Source organism: Dermacentor silvarum, chromosome 11 (assembly GCF_013339745.2).
Source record: "Dermacentor silvarum isolate Dsil-2018 chromosome 11, BIME_Dsil_1.4, whole genome shotgun sequence".
NCBI classification, from domain to species: domain Eukaryota; kingdom Metazoa; phylum Arthropoda; class Arachnida; order Ixodida; family Ixodidae; genus Dermacentor; species Dermacentor silvarum.
Window position 1 is genome coordinate 109,571,206 of NC_051164.1, and position 14,216 is coordinate 109,585,421.

Sequence of the window (14,216 nt, forward strand, 5' to 3'; positions counted from 1 at the left end):
TTATAAGGCCCTTCCAAAGCTGTGACGATCGTGTGTCCGCTTGAACGAGGTTTTCGCGAACAAAATCAAATTCAAAATACCGACTTAAGCCACTGCAATCCATAGCCACGCATGGTTATCACGCACCTTCGCGAGACTGCAGGGGATCACCGCAATCGCTGCCGTTTTCTGTGATCTGTGTCCGGTCGAAATGGCTACGCCAACGAATAAGCGCAAATTTCTCTCTCTCTCGAGGAGAAGGCACATATGATCGCCGAGGCAGAAAGCGGAAGGAAAAAATATCACAGGGTTCGCCCGAAAGACAAAACATCGATTGCGATAGCAGATTAGTAGACAGCTATACGAACTAAGGATAGTAGTTTTATTGCCCGTACAAACTTTTAAACATTCGCTAACTAAATTACCGAGCACGGTGACACGCGTACACAGGTAAACATGAACACACCTCGCTAGATAACCGCGGAAACTCGGTGTCAACACGCTGGAGTGAGAAGGCACGGCAATAGCAGCGAGCGAATTGACCTCCTTGCCGTCTCTCGCTTCACCGCGAACTAAACGTCGAAAGCAAATCGCACACGACTCTGCCGGCACTAGCTGCACTTTACCCACATCGTAGATCGCTTTGAAGAGGAGGCCCGCGCAGGCACTCACTTTGTGCATGTCGCAGATTGCTTTCAAAATAGCGCCCGAGCAGCCGCGCCGCAGCCGCAGCCGCTGTTGTCAACAAGATGCTAACTTGTCGTTATCTGGGGCAAATGACAATCCGCTACACACACCGACTCCGGCGACTACTCTGAAAGTAATGAATCCTTTTCAACTCATCAGAAAAGTTATCAGAACCCACGACAATGACATTGCGATGGCTCTTTTAACGAACTGTGAGACCCGCGTAACGCCTTTGCTTGCCGTGAAGCGTAAGAAATATAGGCTGACCGTCTTCTGGAAATAAAACTTCCGGTAAGTGCAAGCTTGCCGATTTTGTCATAAATATGCAGTGAAATTGTGATAATTCAAACCGCTTCATTGCGACTGTGCATGTGCCGCAAAGTGAGTGTTTCGCGATCGGCCGGGCACGCATGTTGGGTTAGGCGTCGGTCGCAATGTACGAAAAATGCTGTAACAGCATGAAATGCAACAGCGCGACATCGATTTTCTCGTGAAGTTGACACTGTAACGGCTGCCTTCGGTATGTCTAAACCTTTGCCCCCATGCCATCGCGAAAATTTCCCGAACGATGGTTTCGGTTTCATTTGCGGCTTCGCCGTTTGGCGTACGTACATACATACAAATTTCGCATCAACGAAGTTCCGCCACCACGAAATTTTTCGCGTGTCCCGTGAATTTCGTTGTAGCGGGACTCAACTGTACTAACAAAAATGACGGTTTGGCGCAGCATGTAGCAGCATTTCTCTTTTGGAGCAGTTTGTAGCAATTGGAGCCGCACATCCATCACTGCATTCCTTTGAACTCTTGTTTATATCATTTCATACATAGCAGGCAATGCTACAAAGGCTAGAGAGACTGCTCTCACTGCTCACATAGGAGAGCTAAAGATAGTGCATCACACAGGAGAGAAAGGTATAGGTATGCATTATGTAATTTGATGTAACATTAAGTTCATGTAATTCGACGTAACGTTAAGTTTACACTTTTATGTAGTAAAATATGATGTGTGTGTGTTCATATTAGGGCCAAACTGGTAGGTCTAGCAAAAACTCCATATTGGTGTCGCCATTTAGGACAGGTAAGTGTAAAGGAAAGGCTAATAGTATTCAGCGAATTAGGCAACATGCTGTCTACCCATTGTCCTCATGCACTTGTACTGTCTAAAAAGCCATCCTAAAAGCCATCCTAAAAAGCCATCTAAAAAGTGAATTAGGCAACATGCTGTCTACCCATTGTCCTCATGCACTTGTACTGTCTAAAAAGCCATCCAGGCAGATATTCCTTATATCATTATTATCACACTCATGCTGCAACATCTGCAACATTGAAAATGAAGGTTTTTTTTTATATAATTTAATTCAGAACAAATCGCGTGAGACGGTAGTGACACTTTACATTGTCTTTCTTTGATTTCAGGCTATCCTGAACCACTGCTTTGATGACATCGAACGATTCATCGCCCGACTTCAGCATGCTGCCGCGGCCTACCGGGAGCTGGAGCGTCGCCGCAAGTCACGCAAGAACAAAAAGAAGGATCTCGGAGGCAAGTGGGAAGATACTGGGGAGCTGGCACTTCTCTGCTTGCTTTCAAGTTATTTCTTTCATGACAATGTTTGAAGTCTTCTTTACCATGGGTTGTATACCTTTTCCTTATGGGTTACACCAAATGATGGTTGCATGCCAGAATTTCACCCAAGAAATCTTCAGGCGTTTCACATGGCTAGTAGGCACACATGCCATTATTCTATGTGCCTACTTTTACCTAACTTCACATTGATTCAGTTCACATCGTATTAATCTTCAGATGCATATCACAATTTTCTTTTTCAAAACACTCAGTTGTTTGAAAAACACTTCCTTGAAAAATTAGTGTTGTAGAAAGCTAAAGTCACTTACCCAGGTAATTATTGACGTGTGATCTCTTGATTCTGCAGATGGAATGTTGAGCATGCGTGCCAAGCCACCACCAGATCGAGAATTTGTTGACATCCTGCAGAAGTTCAAACTGTCCTTCAACCTTCTGGTAAGTTCCCAAGGATTGTTTTTTTCTGAAACACTGTTGCTCTGTGTGTTCACTTGGAGCCTATTTTTTCTAAAAATTTGGGGCTGATTTGGTTCTTGCTGTTGAAAAGAAAGCCTTAATGCTGTTTCAATGATGTGAGTTAGGGAGCGGGCTTTTCTAGCACAACAATTTTTTTATTTGAAAACATGTGTCTCCACATCATGTTCGCAGATGGTTCGCTTACACAGAACTTTGTCCAGCAGAGCGTCAGATTGTCTTGTCTATATTTGGCACTGACTCTCTAATCAGCATAAGGCTGTTCATGGCCCGCTGAAAGCTCTGAATCAAAGTTCTCTTTCTGTGAGTCACTATAATTTAAGTTGTTCACAAAGTGTACGCCATTTTACCATTGTTATACACTAGAATCTTGTTAAATAGAAATTGCTTAAATCGACTTTCCACTTAAATGGAACAGCTCTAAATTTTTTTATTTTGTGTTTGGGTACTGCAAAAAGTATTTCATTAATGCTGCTACATTCTACAAACTGCTACATTCACTTCTTTATGCTTAATATAACGAACATTATTAAGCGGAAGTAGGGAAACCGAAGGCTTTGATTTCTGTTAATCACAAACGAAAGCTTTATGGTGTGTACTGGTATCCACACACCCTCTTAACACTACCATATGAAGCCAACAGATAATGAACCCAACGAAAGCATAGGGGTTCGGCTCCCACCGAAAGCAAGTTGTTTTTTCATCCACTTTCATTTTCATTTAGCTTATCATTTCTATACTTCAATTAAAAACTACAAATACCTTCTCCTATGCTCTCCTTGGCTTTATTATCTGTTGGCTTCATATGGTAGTGCATAGAGGGTGTATGGATACCAGTACACACCATAACGCTTTCGGTTACCATGCTTATGTGGCTCAGCAGCCATAGTGTTCTCAGGCTGAGTATGAAGGGAACTTTATTCCTGGCAATGGTGAGTCCCTTCTGATGATAAGCAAATGCAAAGCCACCCATGTATACTGAGATTTTGGCACGGGCAAGGAAAACCAATATGTTCAAAATAATTCAGATTTATCCTGGCCATATACAATTCCTGTTTATGGAGCACCAGAACACTAGATGGTAGCAGAACCACCTCACAACATTTTGTAGAAGTAATTGTCTGGGACGTTATGTGCTGTATGGGTGTTCTCGTCGAAAGAGCACAGTAAGGCACCACATGTACATTAAATATTGTCACTGCCAGCACTTTTACACCGGCAGCTAAGTAGCACACGGTCATTGCAATTTTAGTTTTGTGCGCACAAGCTGAACTCAGCGGCACAAGATGGCAGGTCTAGGTAAACGGAAATAGTTCACGGACATGCCATATTTCTCTATAGTGAGCCCTCCACTAAACATTTAGCTTTTGGATGTAAAAATTTATCAATTCATTAATCAATCAATCAGTCAATCAAAGCTTCTTACTAAGCTCATTGTGGTTGCTGAGGCAATATTGCTCAGCTAGTTGGTTGCCCACTGTTGTAAAGGCAGCTTGCTTGTGGACAAATGGATAAACATTAGAAGAGAACCGCAACTAAAGCTTTATTTCTGTCGGGCATGTTTATGTTCATGCTTGAATGGAGTACATGTCTGGGCGATATGGCAAAAAGGAATCGAAGGGGCACTTACAGAAACGAGTATTTTAAGACCACAACATGAACCACAAGATACAGAAGAAAAAAATAAGATCGAATGAAGTGACAGACCAACCCGACTTTATCTGGCAATCAAATGCTTAAAAATCTTTCCTTTCCTGGAAAAAACAAAAACTGGAGAGCAGCTAATACAGCTGTTCTTCATCTTGTCAATCTGTGTTGCTTCTAAAATCTCCCTTGTTAATTTGCTTTGTTCCCTGCCACCTTGGTGCTTTCCAGTTCACACACAGCGCTAAACTTCAACACCTGCTGTCTCATTGTGTCGCAGGCCAAGCTCAAGAACCACATCCACGAGCCAAACTCCCCTGAGCTGGTCCACTTCCTGTTCACTCCGCTTGCGGTGATCGTAGACGCAGCGCGAGATTGTGGCCGTCCTGGCACGGGTGCCAGCCTGGCGGCACGTGTCGTTAGTCCCCTGCTCACACGTGACGCACTTGAGCTGCTGGCCAACTGCTGCACGTCCAAGGAGAGTGACCTCTGGCACAGGTCAGTCGATGGATTGGACAGGTTTAGAGTACGGTCATTAGGGCATGAAGGACAAAGAAAGAAACCCACACAGTCCTGTGTGAACCCATAGATGTCGCAGCAGCAGCTGGTGCCCTAATAACCCCCAAATGTTCCCCCTTGCTTTAGCTTAATTATATTTACTTGGCTCGCATATGAAGAGAGTGTGGTCATTCAGAAAGGCCAGGCATACATTACTGGTACGTCAAGGACAGATGGACAGCATTCATGTAAGCAGTGTGCCAGACCAGAAGTAAGGCAGGTGCATCATCAGTGTCTTCTTTTTCTCATTTTATGTATGTCACATTCTGCACACTAGTTTTTTGCATATGACGCTGCAGCATTGTTTGATGCAAAGCACTAAACACAGGTAATGTGGCTCTGAGGTAACACAGCTGGCCAGCAGCAGGCCCAGGATTCTTGTATTGTTTTTTTTTGTTTTGTTCTTTTCCCCAGTCTGCAGGCTACATATGTATTGCTATGCATTATCTCAAGCCAAAGAACATTCCTATAAGAGCTATTGCCATAGAAACATGGGCAAGACCTTGCTTACATACACTTCACATGGAGAGTTTAAAAATGTGGCTGAAGTCACATGTCATTCATTTCTTGGCCCCATGCCCCTGTCAAGTTTGGCGAGCACTGGCAACGCGTTACATTTGTTGATACTAGGCTTAGCGCCGCCTCGCCAGGCATGCTCAAGATTACCTTGCTATCATTATTGAAGAGAAGCTTGAGGAGCTGAACCGCCAGATACATCCAGAGCAGGAGTTTCCAAAGTGGCATGACGGTCTGCTGGTGCCTCTGGCTTTACAAAGAGTGACGTAACGGCTTGTCTTTTTTTCTTCCTCCATGCTTTAAGGGTCTCCTTATTTACTTCATTTGGCAGTGCTTTCACTTTTGTAAAGGCTAACTTCGATTGTAGTGCCTTGCTGTAGAGATTGGAACCTGACTTCTTTACTTCGTTTGTGCTTGCAGCCTGGGTGATGCATGGGTGGTTCCACGGGACATGTGGAAAGGCTACGAGTCGGAGAGCTACCAGCCCGTCTTCTCGGATGGATGGGCGCCCGACTGTAGCGGATCTGACGACCAGGCTCCACCACCCTCACAGCCGCCCCGTATGCGCCGACGGTCACAGGAAGAGGTCAGTTGTGGTCCTTCGGAAATACTGTGCTAAGGACTTGATTGCACATAATATTTGCATATCATATGATACTGATATAATGTCCCTTGTTATACTTTTGGTAGAAACATGATTCAATGTATTAGTCCTTGACTTCTCATTAGCTTGCTTTGTATATTTAGTAGTGCCTTCGTCATGGGGTTGTCCAGAAAAACAGGGCCAGTACTTGCAAAACTTCCATGACATTAAAGGGATACGGACACAAAAGTTGGCGGGTGGTTTTTTTGCGTCGGAACAAAAGTTGAACTGTTGAAAATGACGAATACAACAAGCTGCTTTGAAAAAAAGAACGAGAAACATCTTATTTTTGCGATTTTCTGTCGCACCTTGCCTCCAAGCGGCCGCCGGCAGAAGCTTAAGTTTTACGTCATTACCCCCACCGGGGCGCGCGCGCATGCCAAGGTCGGCCACAGCCATCGCAGTGTTTCCGGGGGTGTCGGTCCCTTGCAGCGTTTGTTTAACCCCTTTCGGCGATCTTCGCACGTGGTCTGCCGAAACATTATTCCCGTCAGCGCTCCACGCAGGTGATGCGTCTTACACGTGCCTTCCCGTGGTCGTCGCTCGGTATTGACGCGTTCGTCGCGGTGGAAGGAAATGCCCAGACATAGCTGTTATACCAGCATTGTCGGTCGTGACACGCCGTTGCACACGTTTCCCAGAGACGAGAAGGTGTGTAAACTTTGGATACATGCCTGTTAGTCACCATGCACAGCCTGGAGACCTCTAAAAATGACTTCATTTGCACGGACCACTTCGTCGACGATGATTATGTGGCCAGCCCGCCTGTGCTGAAAAGCCCTGTCATGCCGCTCAAAAGGCAATGCTTGCCTAACGCTGTGCCATCGGTCTTGTCACGAAAACGCAAGCCAGAAATGATCAGCGGCGCGTTGGAAAACAGGAGGCGAAAAGACGTCGGTACTGTTTTCGTTCACTTGCAGCCTTCTTGAGCAGTGTGCGGCTCGCTGGGGCGACATGCCCGAGGCTGGGCACGAAGGCAGTAATGTCTTTAAAAATGTTGGCAAAGCATAGTAAAACAATACAAGGTTAGCGAGCGTGACTCACGAGATCAGACACACACATAGCTCTACTTTCTCCACATAAAAAAACTGGGCAGAACGACAGACAGGTGCTGCCATCTGTCGGCATAAACTACTATTCGGTCATCCACGCAGTGCTGAAAAAATTAAATTATGGGGTTTTACGTGCCAAAACCACGATCTGATTATGAGGCACGCCATAGTGGGGGACTCCTGAAATTTGGACCACCTGGAGTTCTTTAACGCGTACCTTAATCTAAGTACACGGGTGTTTTCACATTTCGCCCCCATCGAAATGCGGCCGCCGTGGCACGCAGTGCTGAAGTACCCCGCAGCTGCCTCGCCTGCCTGCGCTCTTGAAAAAGCAAGTTTACAGAGGAAATGACAAACAATTCTTGCACAAGTGTCTGGTGCAAAGCGAAATTGTCGCGCTACGGTTCGCGAAAACCTGACTGGCACTTCCACAGCCGCCTGCTCTCCTTCGTCGCTTGACGCGGAAGGCTCGTAACCGTAAACGGTAATATTTATTGCCAAGTTAGAATGGTCCTCGTCTTCAGACATGTTCTCATCGCTGGTAGAGGCACCAGAACTCAAATCCATGCTCGCGATGGCGGCGTCAGCGCGCTTCGAGTGACCGCGGCCGGCGGGCTGGGTATCCAACGAGTGAGTCGTGACGTCACGCCTTCCAACTCCCGCGGGTCGGGCGGCGAAGGCGCACGCTCACAAAAACGCCAAAAATAAAGCCATCGGCTCAAAAATGAGCTAAGTGACTACTTCTTTTCGATATAATCACACATGGAGGATTCATTTTCAGCATTTTCGTACAATTTTCAGATTTCGTGTCCGTATCCCTTTAAATCTTTATCCAATCAGCCAGCATTCCGGTGTCCGCCAGTTATGCTAGCGATTTGTATGATGAAGATACAGTTGCCGTAGTGATGGCCAGTCTCATGCCACACTTGCATAAGAGAGGATTTGTCAGCATGGGCTCAGGTTCTGGGAATGATAAATTCTCTCATGCTGTTTAAACAGCATGTTCAATCAATGAATCATGCAAAACAGAGCAGCAGCATAATAGTCGACTCACAGCTACTGATTTCTTCCAGTTCGACATGTAAATATTAACATGAAAACAAACGTCCCTCACTTGCATATACTAGTGTCATAAATGCAGTATATATAGCCAGAGATTCAGTCAATGAATCAGTGTGTTTTGCTTCCTAATGTGTTGTCTGCATCTCTACATGTAAACAAGCGATGGATGATTGACACAGTGCTGCTCACGCATTATTATATCCCTGTGGTTGCACAGGTGAATTCATGATTCACGGACGCATCGCTGTACAATACTATTTCTTCATGCGAAAAAACAGCAACAGGCTGTATTCTTAGCATAATCGTAACATCCACTCCCAGCATTGCCCGTAACATTGTGCATCCTGTTTCTCCATTTGCTTGCAGGTGGAACTGCGGGATGTTCCCGATTACCACGCCCATCGTGGAAACGTAGTGTCCTCACAGCACGACATGGACAGTCGCTATGGTGGCAGCGACTATCTCAACGAGCGCATGCCAGGACCACTGCAGGCATCGCCTTACGATCGGGGCTTCTCTCCACGGGACCATATGGAAAGGCAAGTAATTGCTGCTGTTCGTGCTCATCCGATAGCATAAAGCACAACTGCACACTGCTACAGGTGGAAAGCTGGATGAGTTGATTCTATGTGTCATCTTCTCTATGTGTGCTCTTCCCTTGCTGAACAGCTATACACTTTGTATATCCAGTGAGGCATCAGTATCATGGCCATCACTGCCATGCCAATCACTACTCATCAAGCATGCATAGCACGTAGCTGCTGAGACAGGTAATCAAATTATTTGACAGTGTGATTGCTGCATTGCACATACGCCTATCACCTTCTTGTCTTATGAAAAAAGTTTAATGTATTATTCTACATTTCTCACCTTTATACTTCTGAACATGTGTGCCTTCAAACAAATGCATACTAGCATCTCTTACAAAAATTTTGAATGATTCTTTCTTTTAAAAAACACTTGAAATATTTAATGTCGCGCTTTAACTAGCCCAGCTTTCTTCATTAACTTATCCAATGACACCAATTACTAGCAGAATTAAATAATTTTCTATTTGCCTGCAGTGCAAAAGCAGCCTAATAATCTAAGGCATTGTCAATGGGTGGCTCATTTTGGAAGATTGCTTGTTCATATAGGCAAAATTTAACCATGGGATTACCAGAATGTCAGGGAAGTGGTTACTGGGTTACTGATATGTGCATTACAAAAATTTCACAAGGGTGGTGAAGCGCTGTCCTTGTGTGTAACTGCCACAACTGTACAACCAAACAATGATTTTATGGCATACTTTGTGTTTCTCATGATAAAGTTTGCATGCAGGTAATAATGTAGAAAAAAGAAAGTTATTTTGGTTGAAGTTCTGCCAAAGGACATTTAAACATTCATAGTCGCATCAGGTTGTCTAAAGCATAGAACACAAAAGTGGTAGTCTATTAGAGTAACAATTGGTACCAAGAAAAGGGAAACACAGTTGAAGACAGACAACATAAGGAAATATAAGGGCTTAGTGGGAGTGGGTTTGGTTAATGTGGCCAGGAGTACTTATGAGATGTCTGGCAGAGACACCTGTGCTGCAGTGGACTTAAATAGATAAATGATCAACGAAGCTAGTGATGAGTCACATACCACGAGCAACAAACCAAGCAAATTGTGATAGCCGTACTTCTCACCGTTCTTGTACTGGGTGATCTGTCACAACAAGAATCTGCTTAGAGATTATTCCCGCATTTCCTCCTAGGTACTGTTTTGCTGTAAACTCTTATGGCGTCATGTTTCGTGTTTCAGGCCTGGCACCCAGACTCCATCGGAGTCAGACCTGCAGGACCCGCGGGACCAACGCTCGGAGCTCAGTGTGGACTCGATGGAAGCTGGAGGAGGCGATCCACAGCGGCAGTGGCGTGCGTGGGCCGAGGCCCTCCGTGACCAGGGAGCCAAAGTAGTGCAAGTGGTGTACCCCCGGACTGCCAACAACGACAAAGAGTTGACCGTCGTGCGGGGAGAATTCCTCGAGGTACGAGCTTGCTTCAGTCTTTCACTACTTTCTCACAAAAGCCACATTGGATTCCATCTAGACATTTTGCTCAGCCAATTTTAGAAGTCTTAACGTCTCGTGTCATCTAATCCTGCAGTGCCAACACTGTAATGGCTTCTCCAGCTTGCCATGGCCATTGTTTCTGGAAGAAATCTTGCCAGCACTACAGGGCATGCGGGAGCCATTTGAAGGATGCTTCTATGTATGACAAGTTGACAAGTGCTTGTAACTGGCAATTTCGGTTCTTCGGTGGTTCTTCCATTAAAAACCTGCTGCAGTGACAGCTGAGCATGAGGTCGCGGGTTCGATTGCCGGCAGTGGCACAGTGGGAAAACATTTGTGTACCCTGCCTTTGTGGGCACAGAGAATCCCAGGTAGTCAAAATTAATTTGAAGCCTTCCACTGTGGCGTTCCTCATAACCTGTTGTGCAGGTTTTGGACATTAAATCCCTCAATTTAATTTATATTCGATTTAGGAACCTTAAAGCAGTGTAAGATACTTGGTAATAGCTGCAGCAGTGCTTTGACATTTGAGCGCAGCACATGACAGTGTTGTTCGGTTATTTAGGCCGTTACATTGTCAGCATCTTGCTGTGAGCATAAGGTTGTTAAGCTCATTGTCATAGCTATGTGAAGACTGGCAACAGCTTTTCAGTGGTGTAGAATTAGCTAGCATACTTTCACAAATGAGCCATGTTGACTGTTGAGCTAGATGCCTCCATCGTTGCAGATCCTGGATGATAGCCGCAAGTGGTGGAAGACGCGCAACATCCGAGGCCAGGTTGGCCATGTGCCGCACACCATCGTCACAGCATACCATGCCGACGACTCCGGCAGTGTTGGCTATGAGCGCTCCTCGAGCCGCGAGAACTACGATCGCTCTCCTTACCCACCTGGTGGAGCGTTTGCCGAAATGGGCCTTGAGGTAATTGGCATGAACACCTGTTTGCACTCAGTTTTTCCATGGTGTAGCTCAGATAGAGTTGGTTATTTGTAGCTAGTTTCTATTGCAATTCACCGTCTCTTTGAAGTAGCATTTGGAAAAGTATTACATGCCCAACTAGGCAGTCATACAAAACGGTGCAGCATATTGGGCGCGAGTCCCACCACTGGAGATGCAGGCGCTGCAATCGTTTTGACGTGCAAAGTTGGATCACGTGATCTCACCTTGCTTCTACGAACGGAAGCGGACGGTTGAAACGCGTTTTTTAACTGCGATTTCCTAGTGTTTTCCCCCCTTATAACAGCGTTGTTTTGCACTCACTTCATGTGCGCGGACACCAAAGACTACAAAGCTGGGAAAGTGCGCTGAAAGTTATTGGCGGCGTGGTACTTTACTGCTCCGTACCGCAGTGCACTACGAACGCGAAGGAACAGGGCGTGAGCTTTCACTGCTTTCACTTTTACTCCAAAGATAAGAAACCGCGCAATGCATGGCTGATAAAGCTTCGAATGAGTAAAGAACCGAGCTCATATGCACGTGTTTGCAGCAAGCACTTCCGTGAAGACGACTTTGTGTACGGATTCTGAGCGCAAATGTTCGGTGAGTAGCAGACGACGATAGACGATCGCTCACATACAGTGTTCAGTGAGTGATACACAATACTTGGAGCGCATGGCAGCCGGTGCTTTTCACGCCGCTCGTGAGCAGTAGGTGATCGACAATAGGCCAAATGCAGTCGTAATGCAGCACAAAGACTCTTGCTTTCATGTGATACAGAAATGCATCAGCTCGGCGTTCCCAGCGCACACCGGTTGCGAAAGAACTGCCCGCAGCCACACACATTCCTAGTTTTGCGTTTCAATTGCTGGGCACTGTTCGTCGGCCGCAAACCGCCAGCATAACATTTCTTTCTTTTGCAGCAGGGTAGAAAAAGCGCTGCCTTGCGCCCAGAGCTGTGGTGTCACACGGTGCATTTTCGATCACGAGTGAGCCCGATCAGGACCAAATTTCTTGATCACGATTGGCCCTTTTGAGCAAGCTGTGGAAGGGAGTCAGTCCTCGAAAAATTCGATCCTGATCTGGTTCGATTGCTATCGAAAATGCACCGTGTGACAACCGTACAAGATTCACGCAATAAGAAGCAACAGATAAATATTAAAATAGTGCCGTAGACAAGCGTGTGCTCGTTGTCACACTGGCGAAAATGTAGAACGTTATCTAGCTACATCACAGAGGGATCCCCTGTCAAAAAAATAACACAGCTAAACTCTCTGAATGACGCGCGCACATGCATATGGTTCTCGTGTGAATGCCTAATATCATGTGAGAAAGATCACGGCTGCATGCACCTCAAAGCATTGGTTGCTTCCCACAAAAGAGAGAAACCACTTGCGTCCTCCTCCATGGGGGTATGAGTGCTAAACAGGAATATAAATTTGCAAACGCTATTTGTTGTGTCAACCGTGGCCCGTTTGTAGATGCAAACCTACAATGAATGAAATTGCACGGTGGACATGTTACACACGTTTCTTGCCGCCAAATATGTTTCTTTACTGCAATAACACGCTAAAGCCCATTTGATGCTTAGTTTGAATTCGACACAATGGTTTCTTAGATTTTACAAAAGCAGCGGACTCGGCCTCCGTGGTTTCCATGTCGGTGGCCATAGCAGACAACCCCGGCAATGGGGGCGGTGACTGAGGCTTTATAAAGAAATTAATTTTTTCTGAACAGTTATTTAACATATCGTACAGTCAGTGACGAAGCCATAGCAGTATTTTACTGATTTCAGCGAACGGAAGTACAATAATAATAATAATAATAATAAAAAGATGACGCGAAAGCAGCTGCGGGCTGAGCAGGAGAATCCAACTTTGCACATCACATAGATGACTCCGCATGGTGGCGCCACGGTATGTCCTCGCCCCGAATAATGCCTAATATCTGTAGTGCCTTTTCAGTTGCACTGTAAGGTGCACCAGCCGTTTCATGCACAAAACGGATGCCAAATTTTCAACTACTGTGAAGCAGTTGTGATGCTATTAGTGACCTTAATTAAAACCACTTCACTGTGATGTATGCATTCCATTTTTTGTGCTTTCTTCCAATTCTTAGAAACTGCAATTATGGGAATCTCTTATCTTTGTACTGTCACTAGCTCAACACACAGGATGGAAAAAGGAAAAAAAAAATTGTGTACAGAGCAAAGTCTTGTTTATGAGCTAATTTTACTAGTCTGTACAATTTCACTACAGAAGAGGAGGGAGGGAGTGATAGTAAAAGTTTGACAGAAGAAAAAAAAATGATCCAGTGGCCTTCAGAAGTAATCTGCTGCTTCCCCAGATTAATGTGCTTGCTTTTCTACCAGCTCCAAATAGCTTCTTAAGACATGATCATGCTTGTTTCTTTACTTTGTAGTCTGCCTCCGTTAAGCTATGCATATTAATAATAGCATTTGCTAGACTGCGCTCTCATGTCAATATCATTTGTCTACTTGCCTTGCCCCTTTCTGCCTCGTCTTTATATTTTACAAGCTCCAGGATGAGAAAAGATGTGTAAGCTAGTCCTTTTGTTTGTATAGCAGTCCTATCCGTGAACTCAACTGATAGCTTGTGCTGTGCTGTCTGCATAACCTGTTTCACTTCCATGTTTAAGTTAGCATGTTAAGTACGATGCAGTACCCATTAACGCCATCTAACAGCTCCGGTCTCTCATCTCATGTTGCAGGGTGACTCCTCACCACCTCATGACCTCGGGGGTGACTCGATGAGTTCATCGGGACTGGGAATGGGAAGTCCACGTGGAGGCGGACCTCGCCAGCCGCCTGCTCCGGCCGACTGGGTCCGCCGCGAGCGACAGGGGAAGAAAGGTGAATTCCGCTACTTTTAAGCGGCGCGCCTCGCCCGCTGCATCACCCCTGCTTCTGCTGTTGCGCGCTGGCAGGCGACGAAAACTGACAGGACTGTGCGTGACCCTCGTTATCCTCCGCCCGCGGAAAATCGACAAATCGTCCCCGCTAGCATCCTTGCTTGTACACACCC

General features: G+C 45.6%; 1 protein-coding gene and 1 long non-coding RNA gene across 4 annotated transcripts in view; one reads left to right on the plus strand and one right to left on the minus strand.

Annotated features, from left to right (window-relative positions):
- The window catches only part of LOC125941437 (uncharacterized), a 95,340-nt gene extending 92,683 nt beyond the window's left edge, over positions 1–2,657 (minus strand). The window contains exon 1 of the long non-coding RNA XR_007464289.1: positions 2,563–2,657. This is a non-coding gene — a long non-coding RNA (uncharacterized LOC125941437). The remainder of the gene's footprint in view (positions 1–2,562) is intronic.
- LOC119433931 (epidermal growth factor receptor kinase substrate 8) overlaps positions 1–14,216 on the plus strand; it is a 57,159-nt gene that overhangs the window by 22,752 nt on the left and 20,191 nt on the right. For all 3 annotated transcript variants that reach the window (XM_049658628.1, XM_049658627.1, XM_037701222.1), the window contains exons 9-16: positions 2,083–2,209; positions 2,601–2,689; positions 4,650–4,867; positions 5,864–6,029; positions 8,567–8,739; positions 9,986–10,211; positions 10,963–11,157; positions 13,903–14,044. In XM_049658628.1, the coding sequence (XP_049514585.1) occupies positions 2,083–2,209; positions 2,601–2,689; positions 4,650–4,867; positions 5,864–6,029; positions 8,567–8,739; positions 9,986–10,211; positions 10,963–11,157; positions 13,903–14,044 (1,336 nt within the window). The remainder of the gene's footprint in view (positions 1–2,082; positions 2,210–2,600; positions 2,690–4,649; positions 4,868–5,863; positions 6,030–8,566; positions 8,740–9,985; positions 10,212–10,962; positions 11,158–13,902; positions 14,045–14,216) is intronic.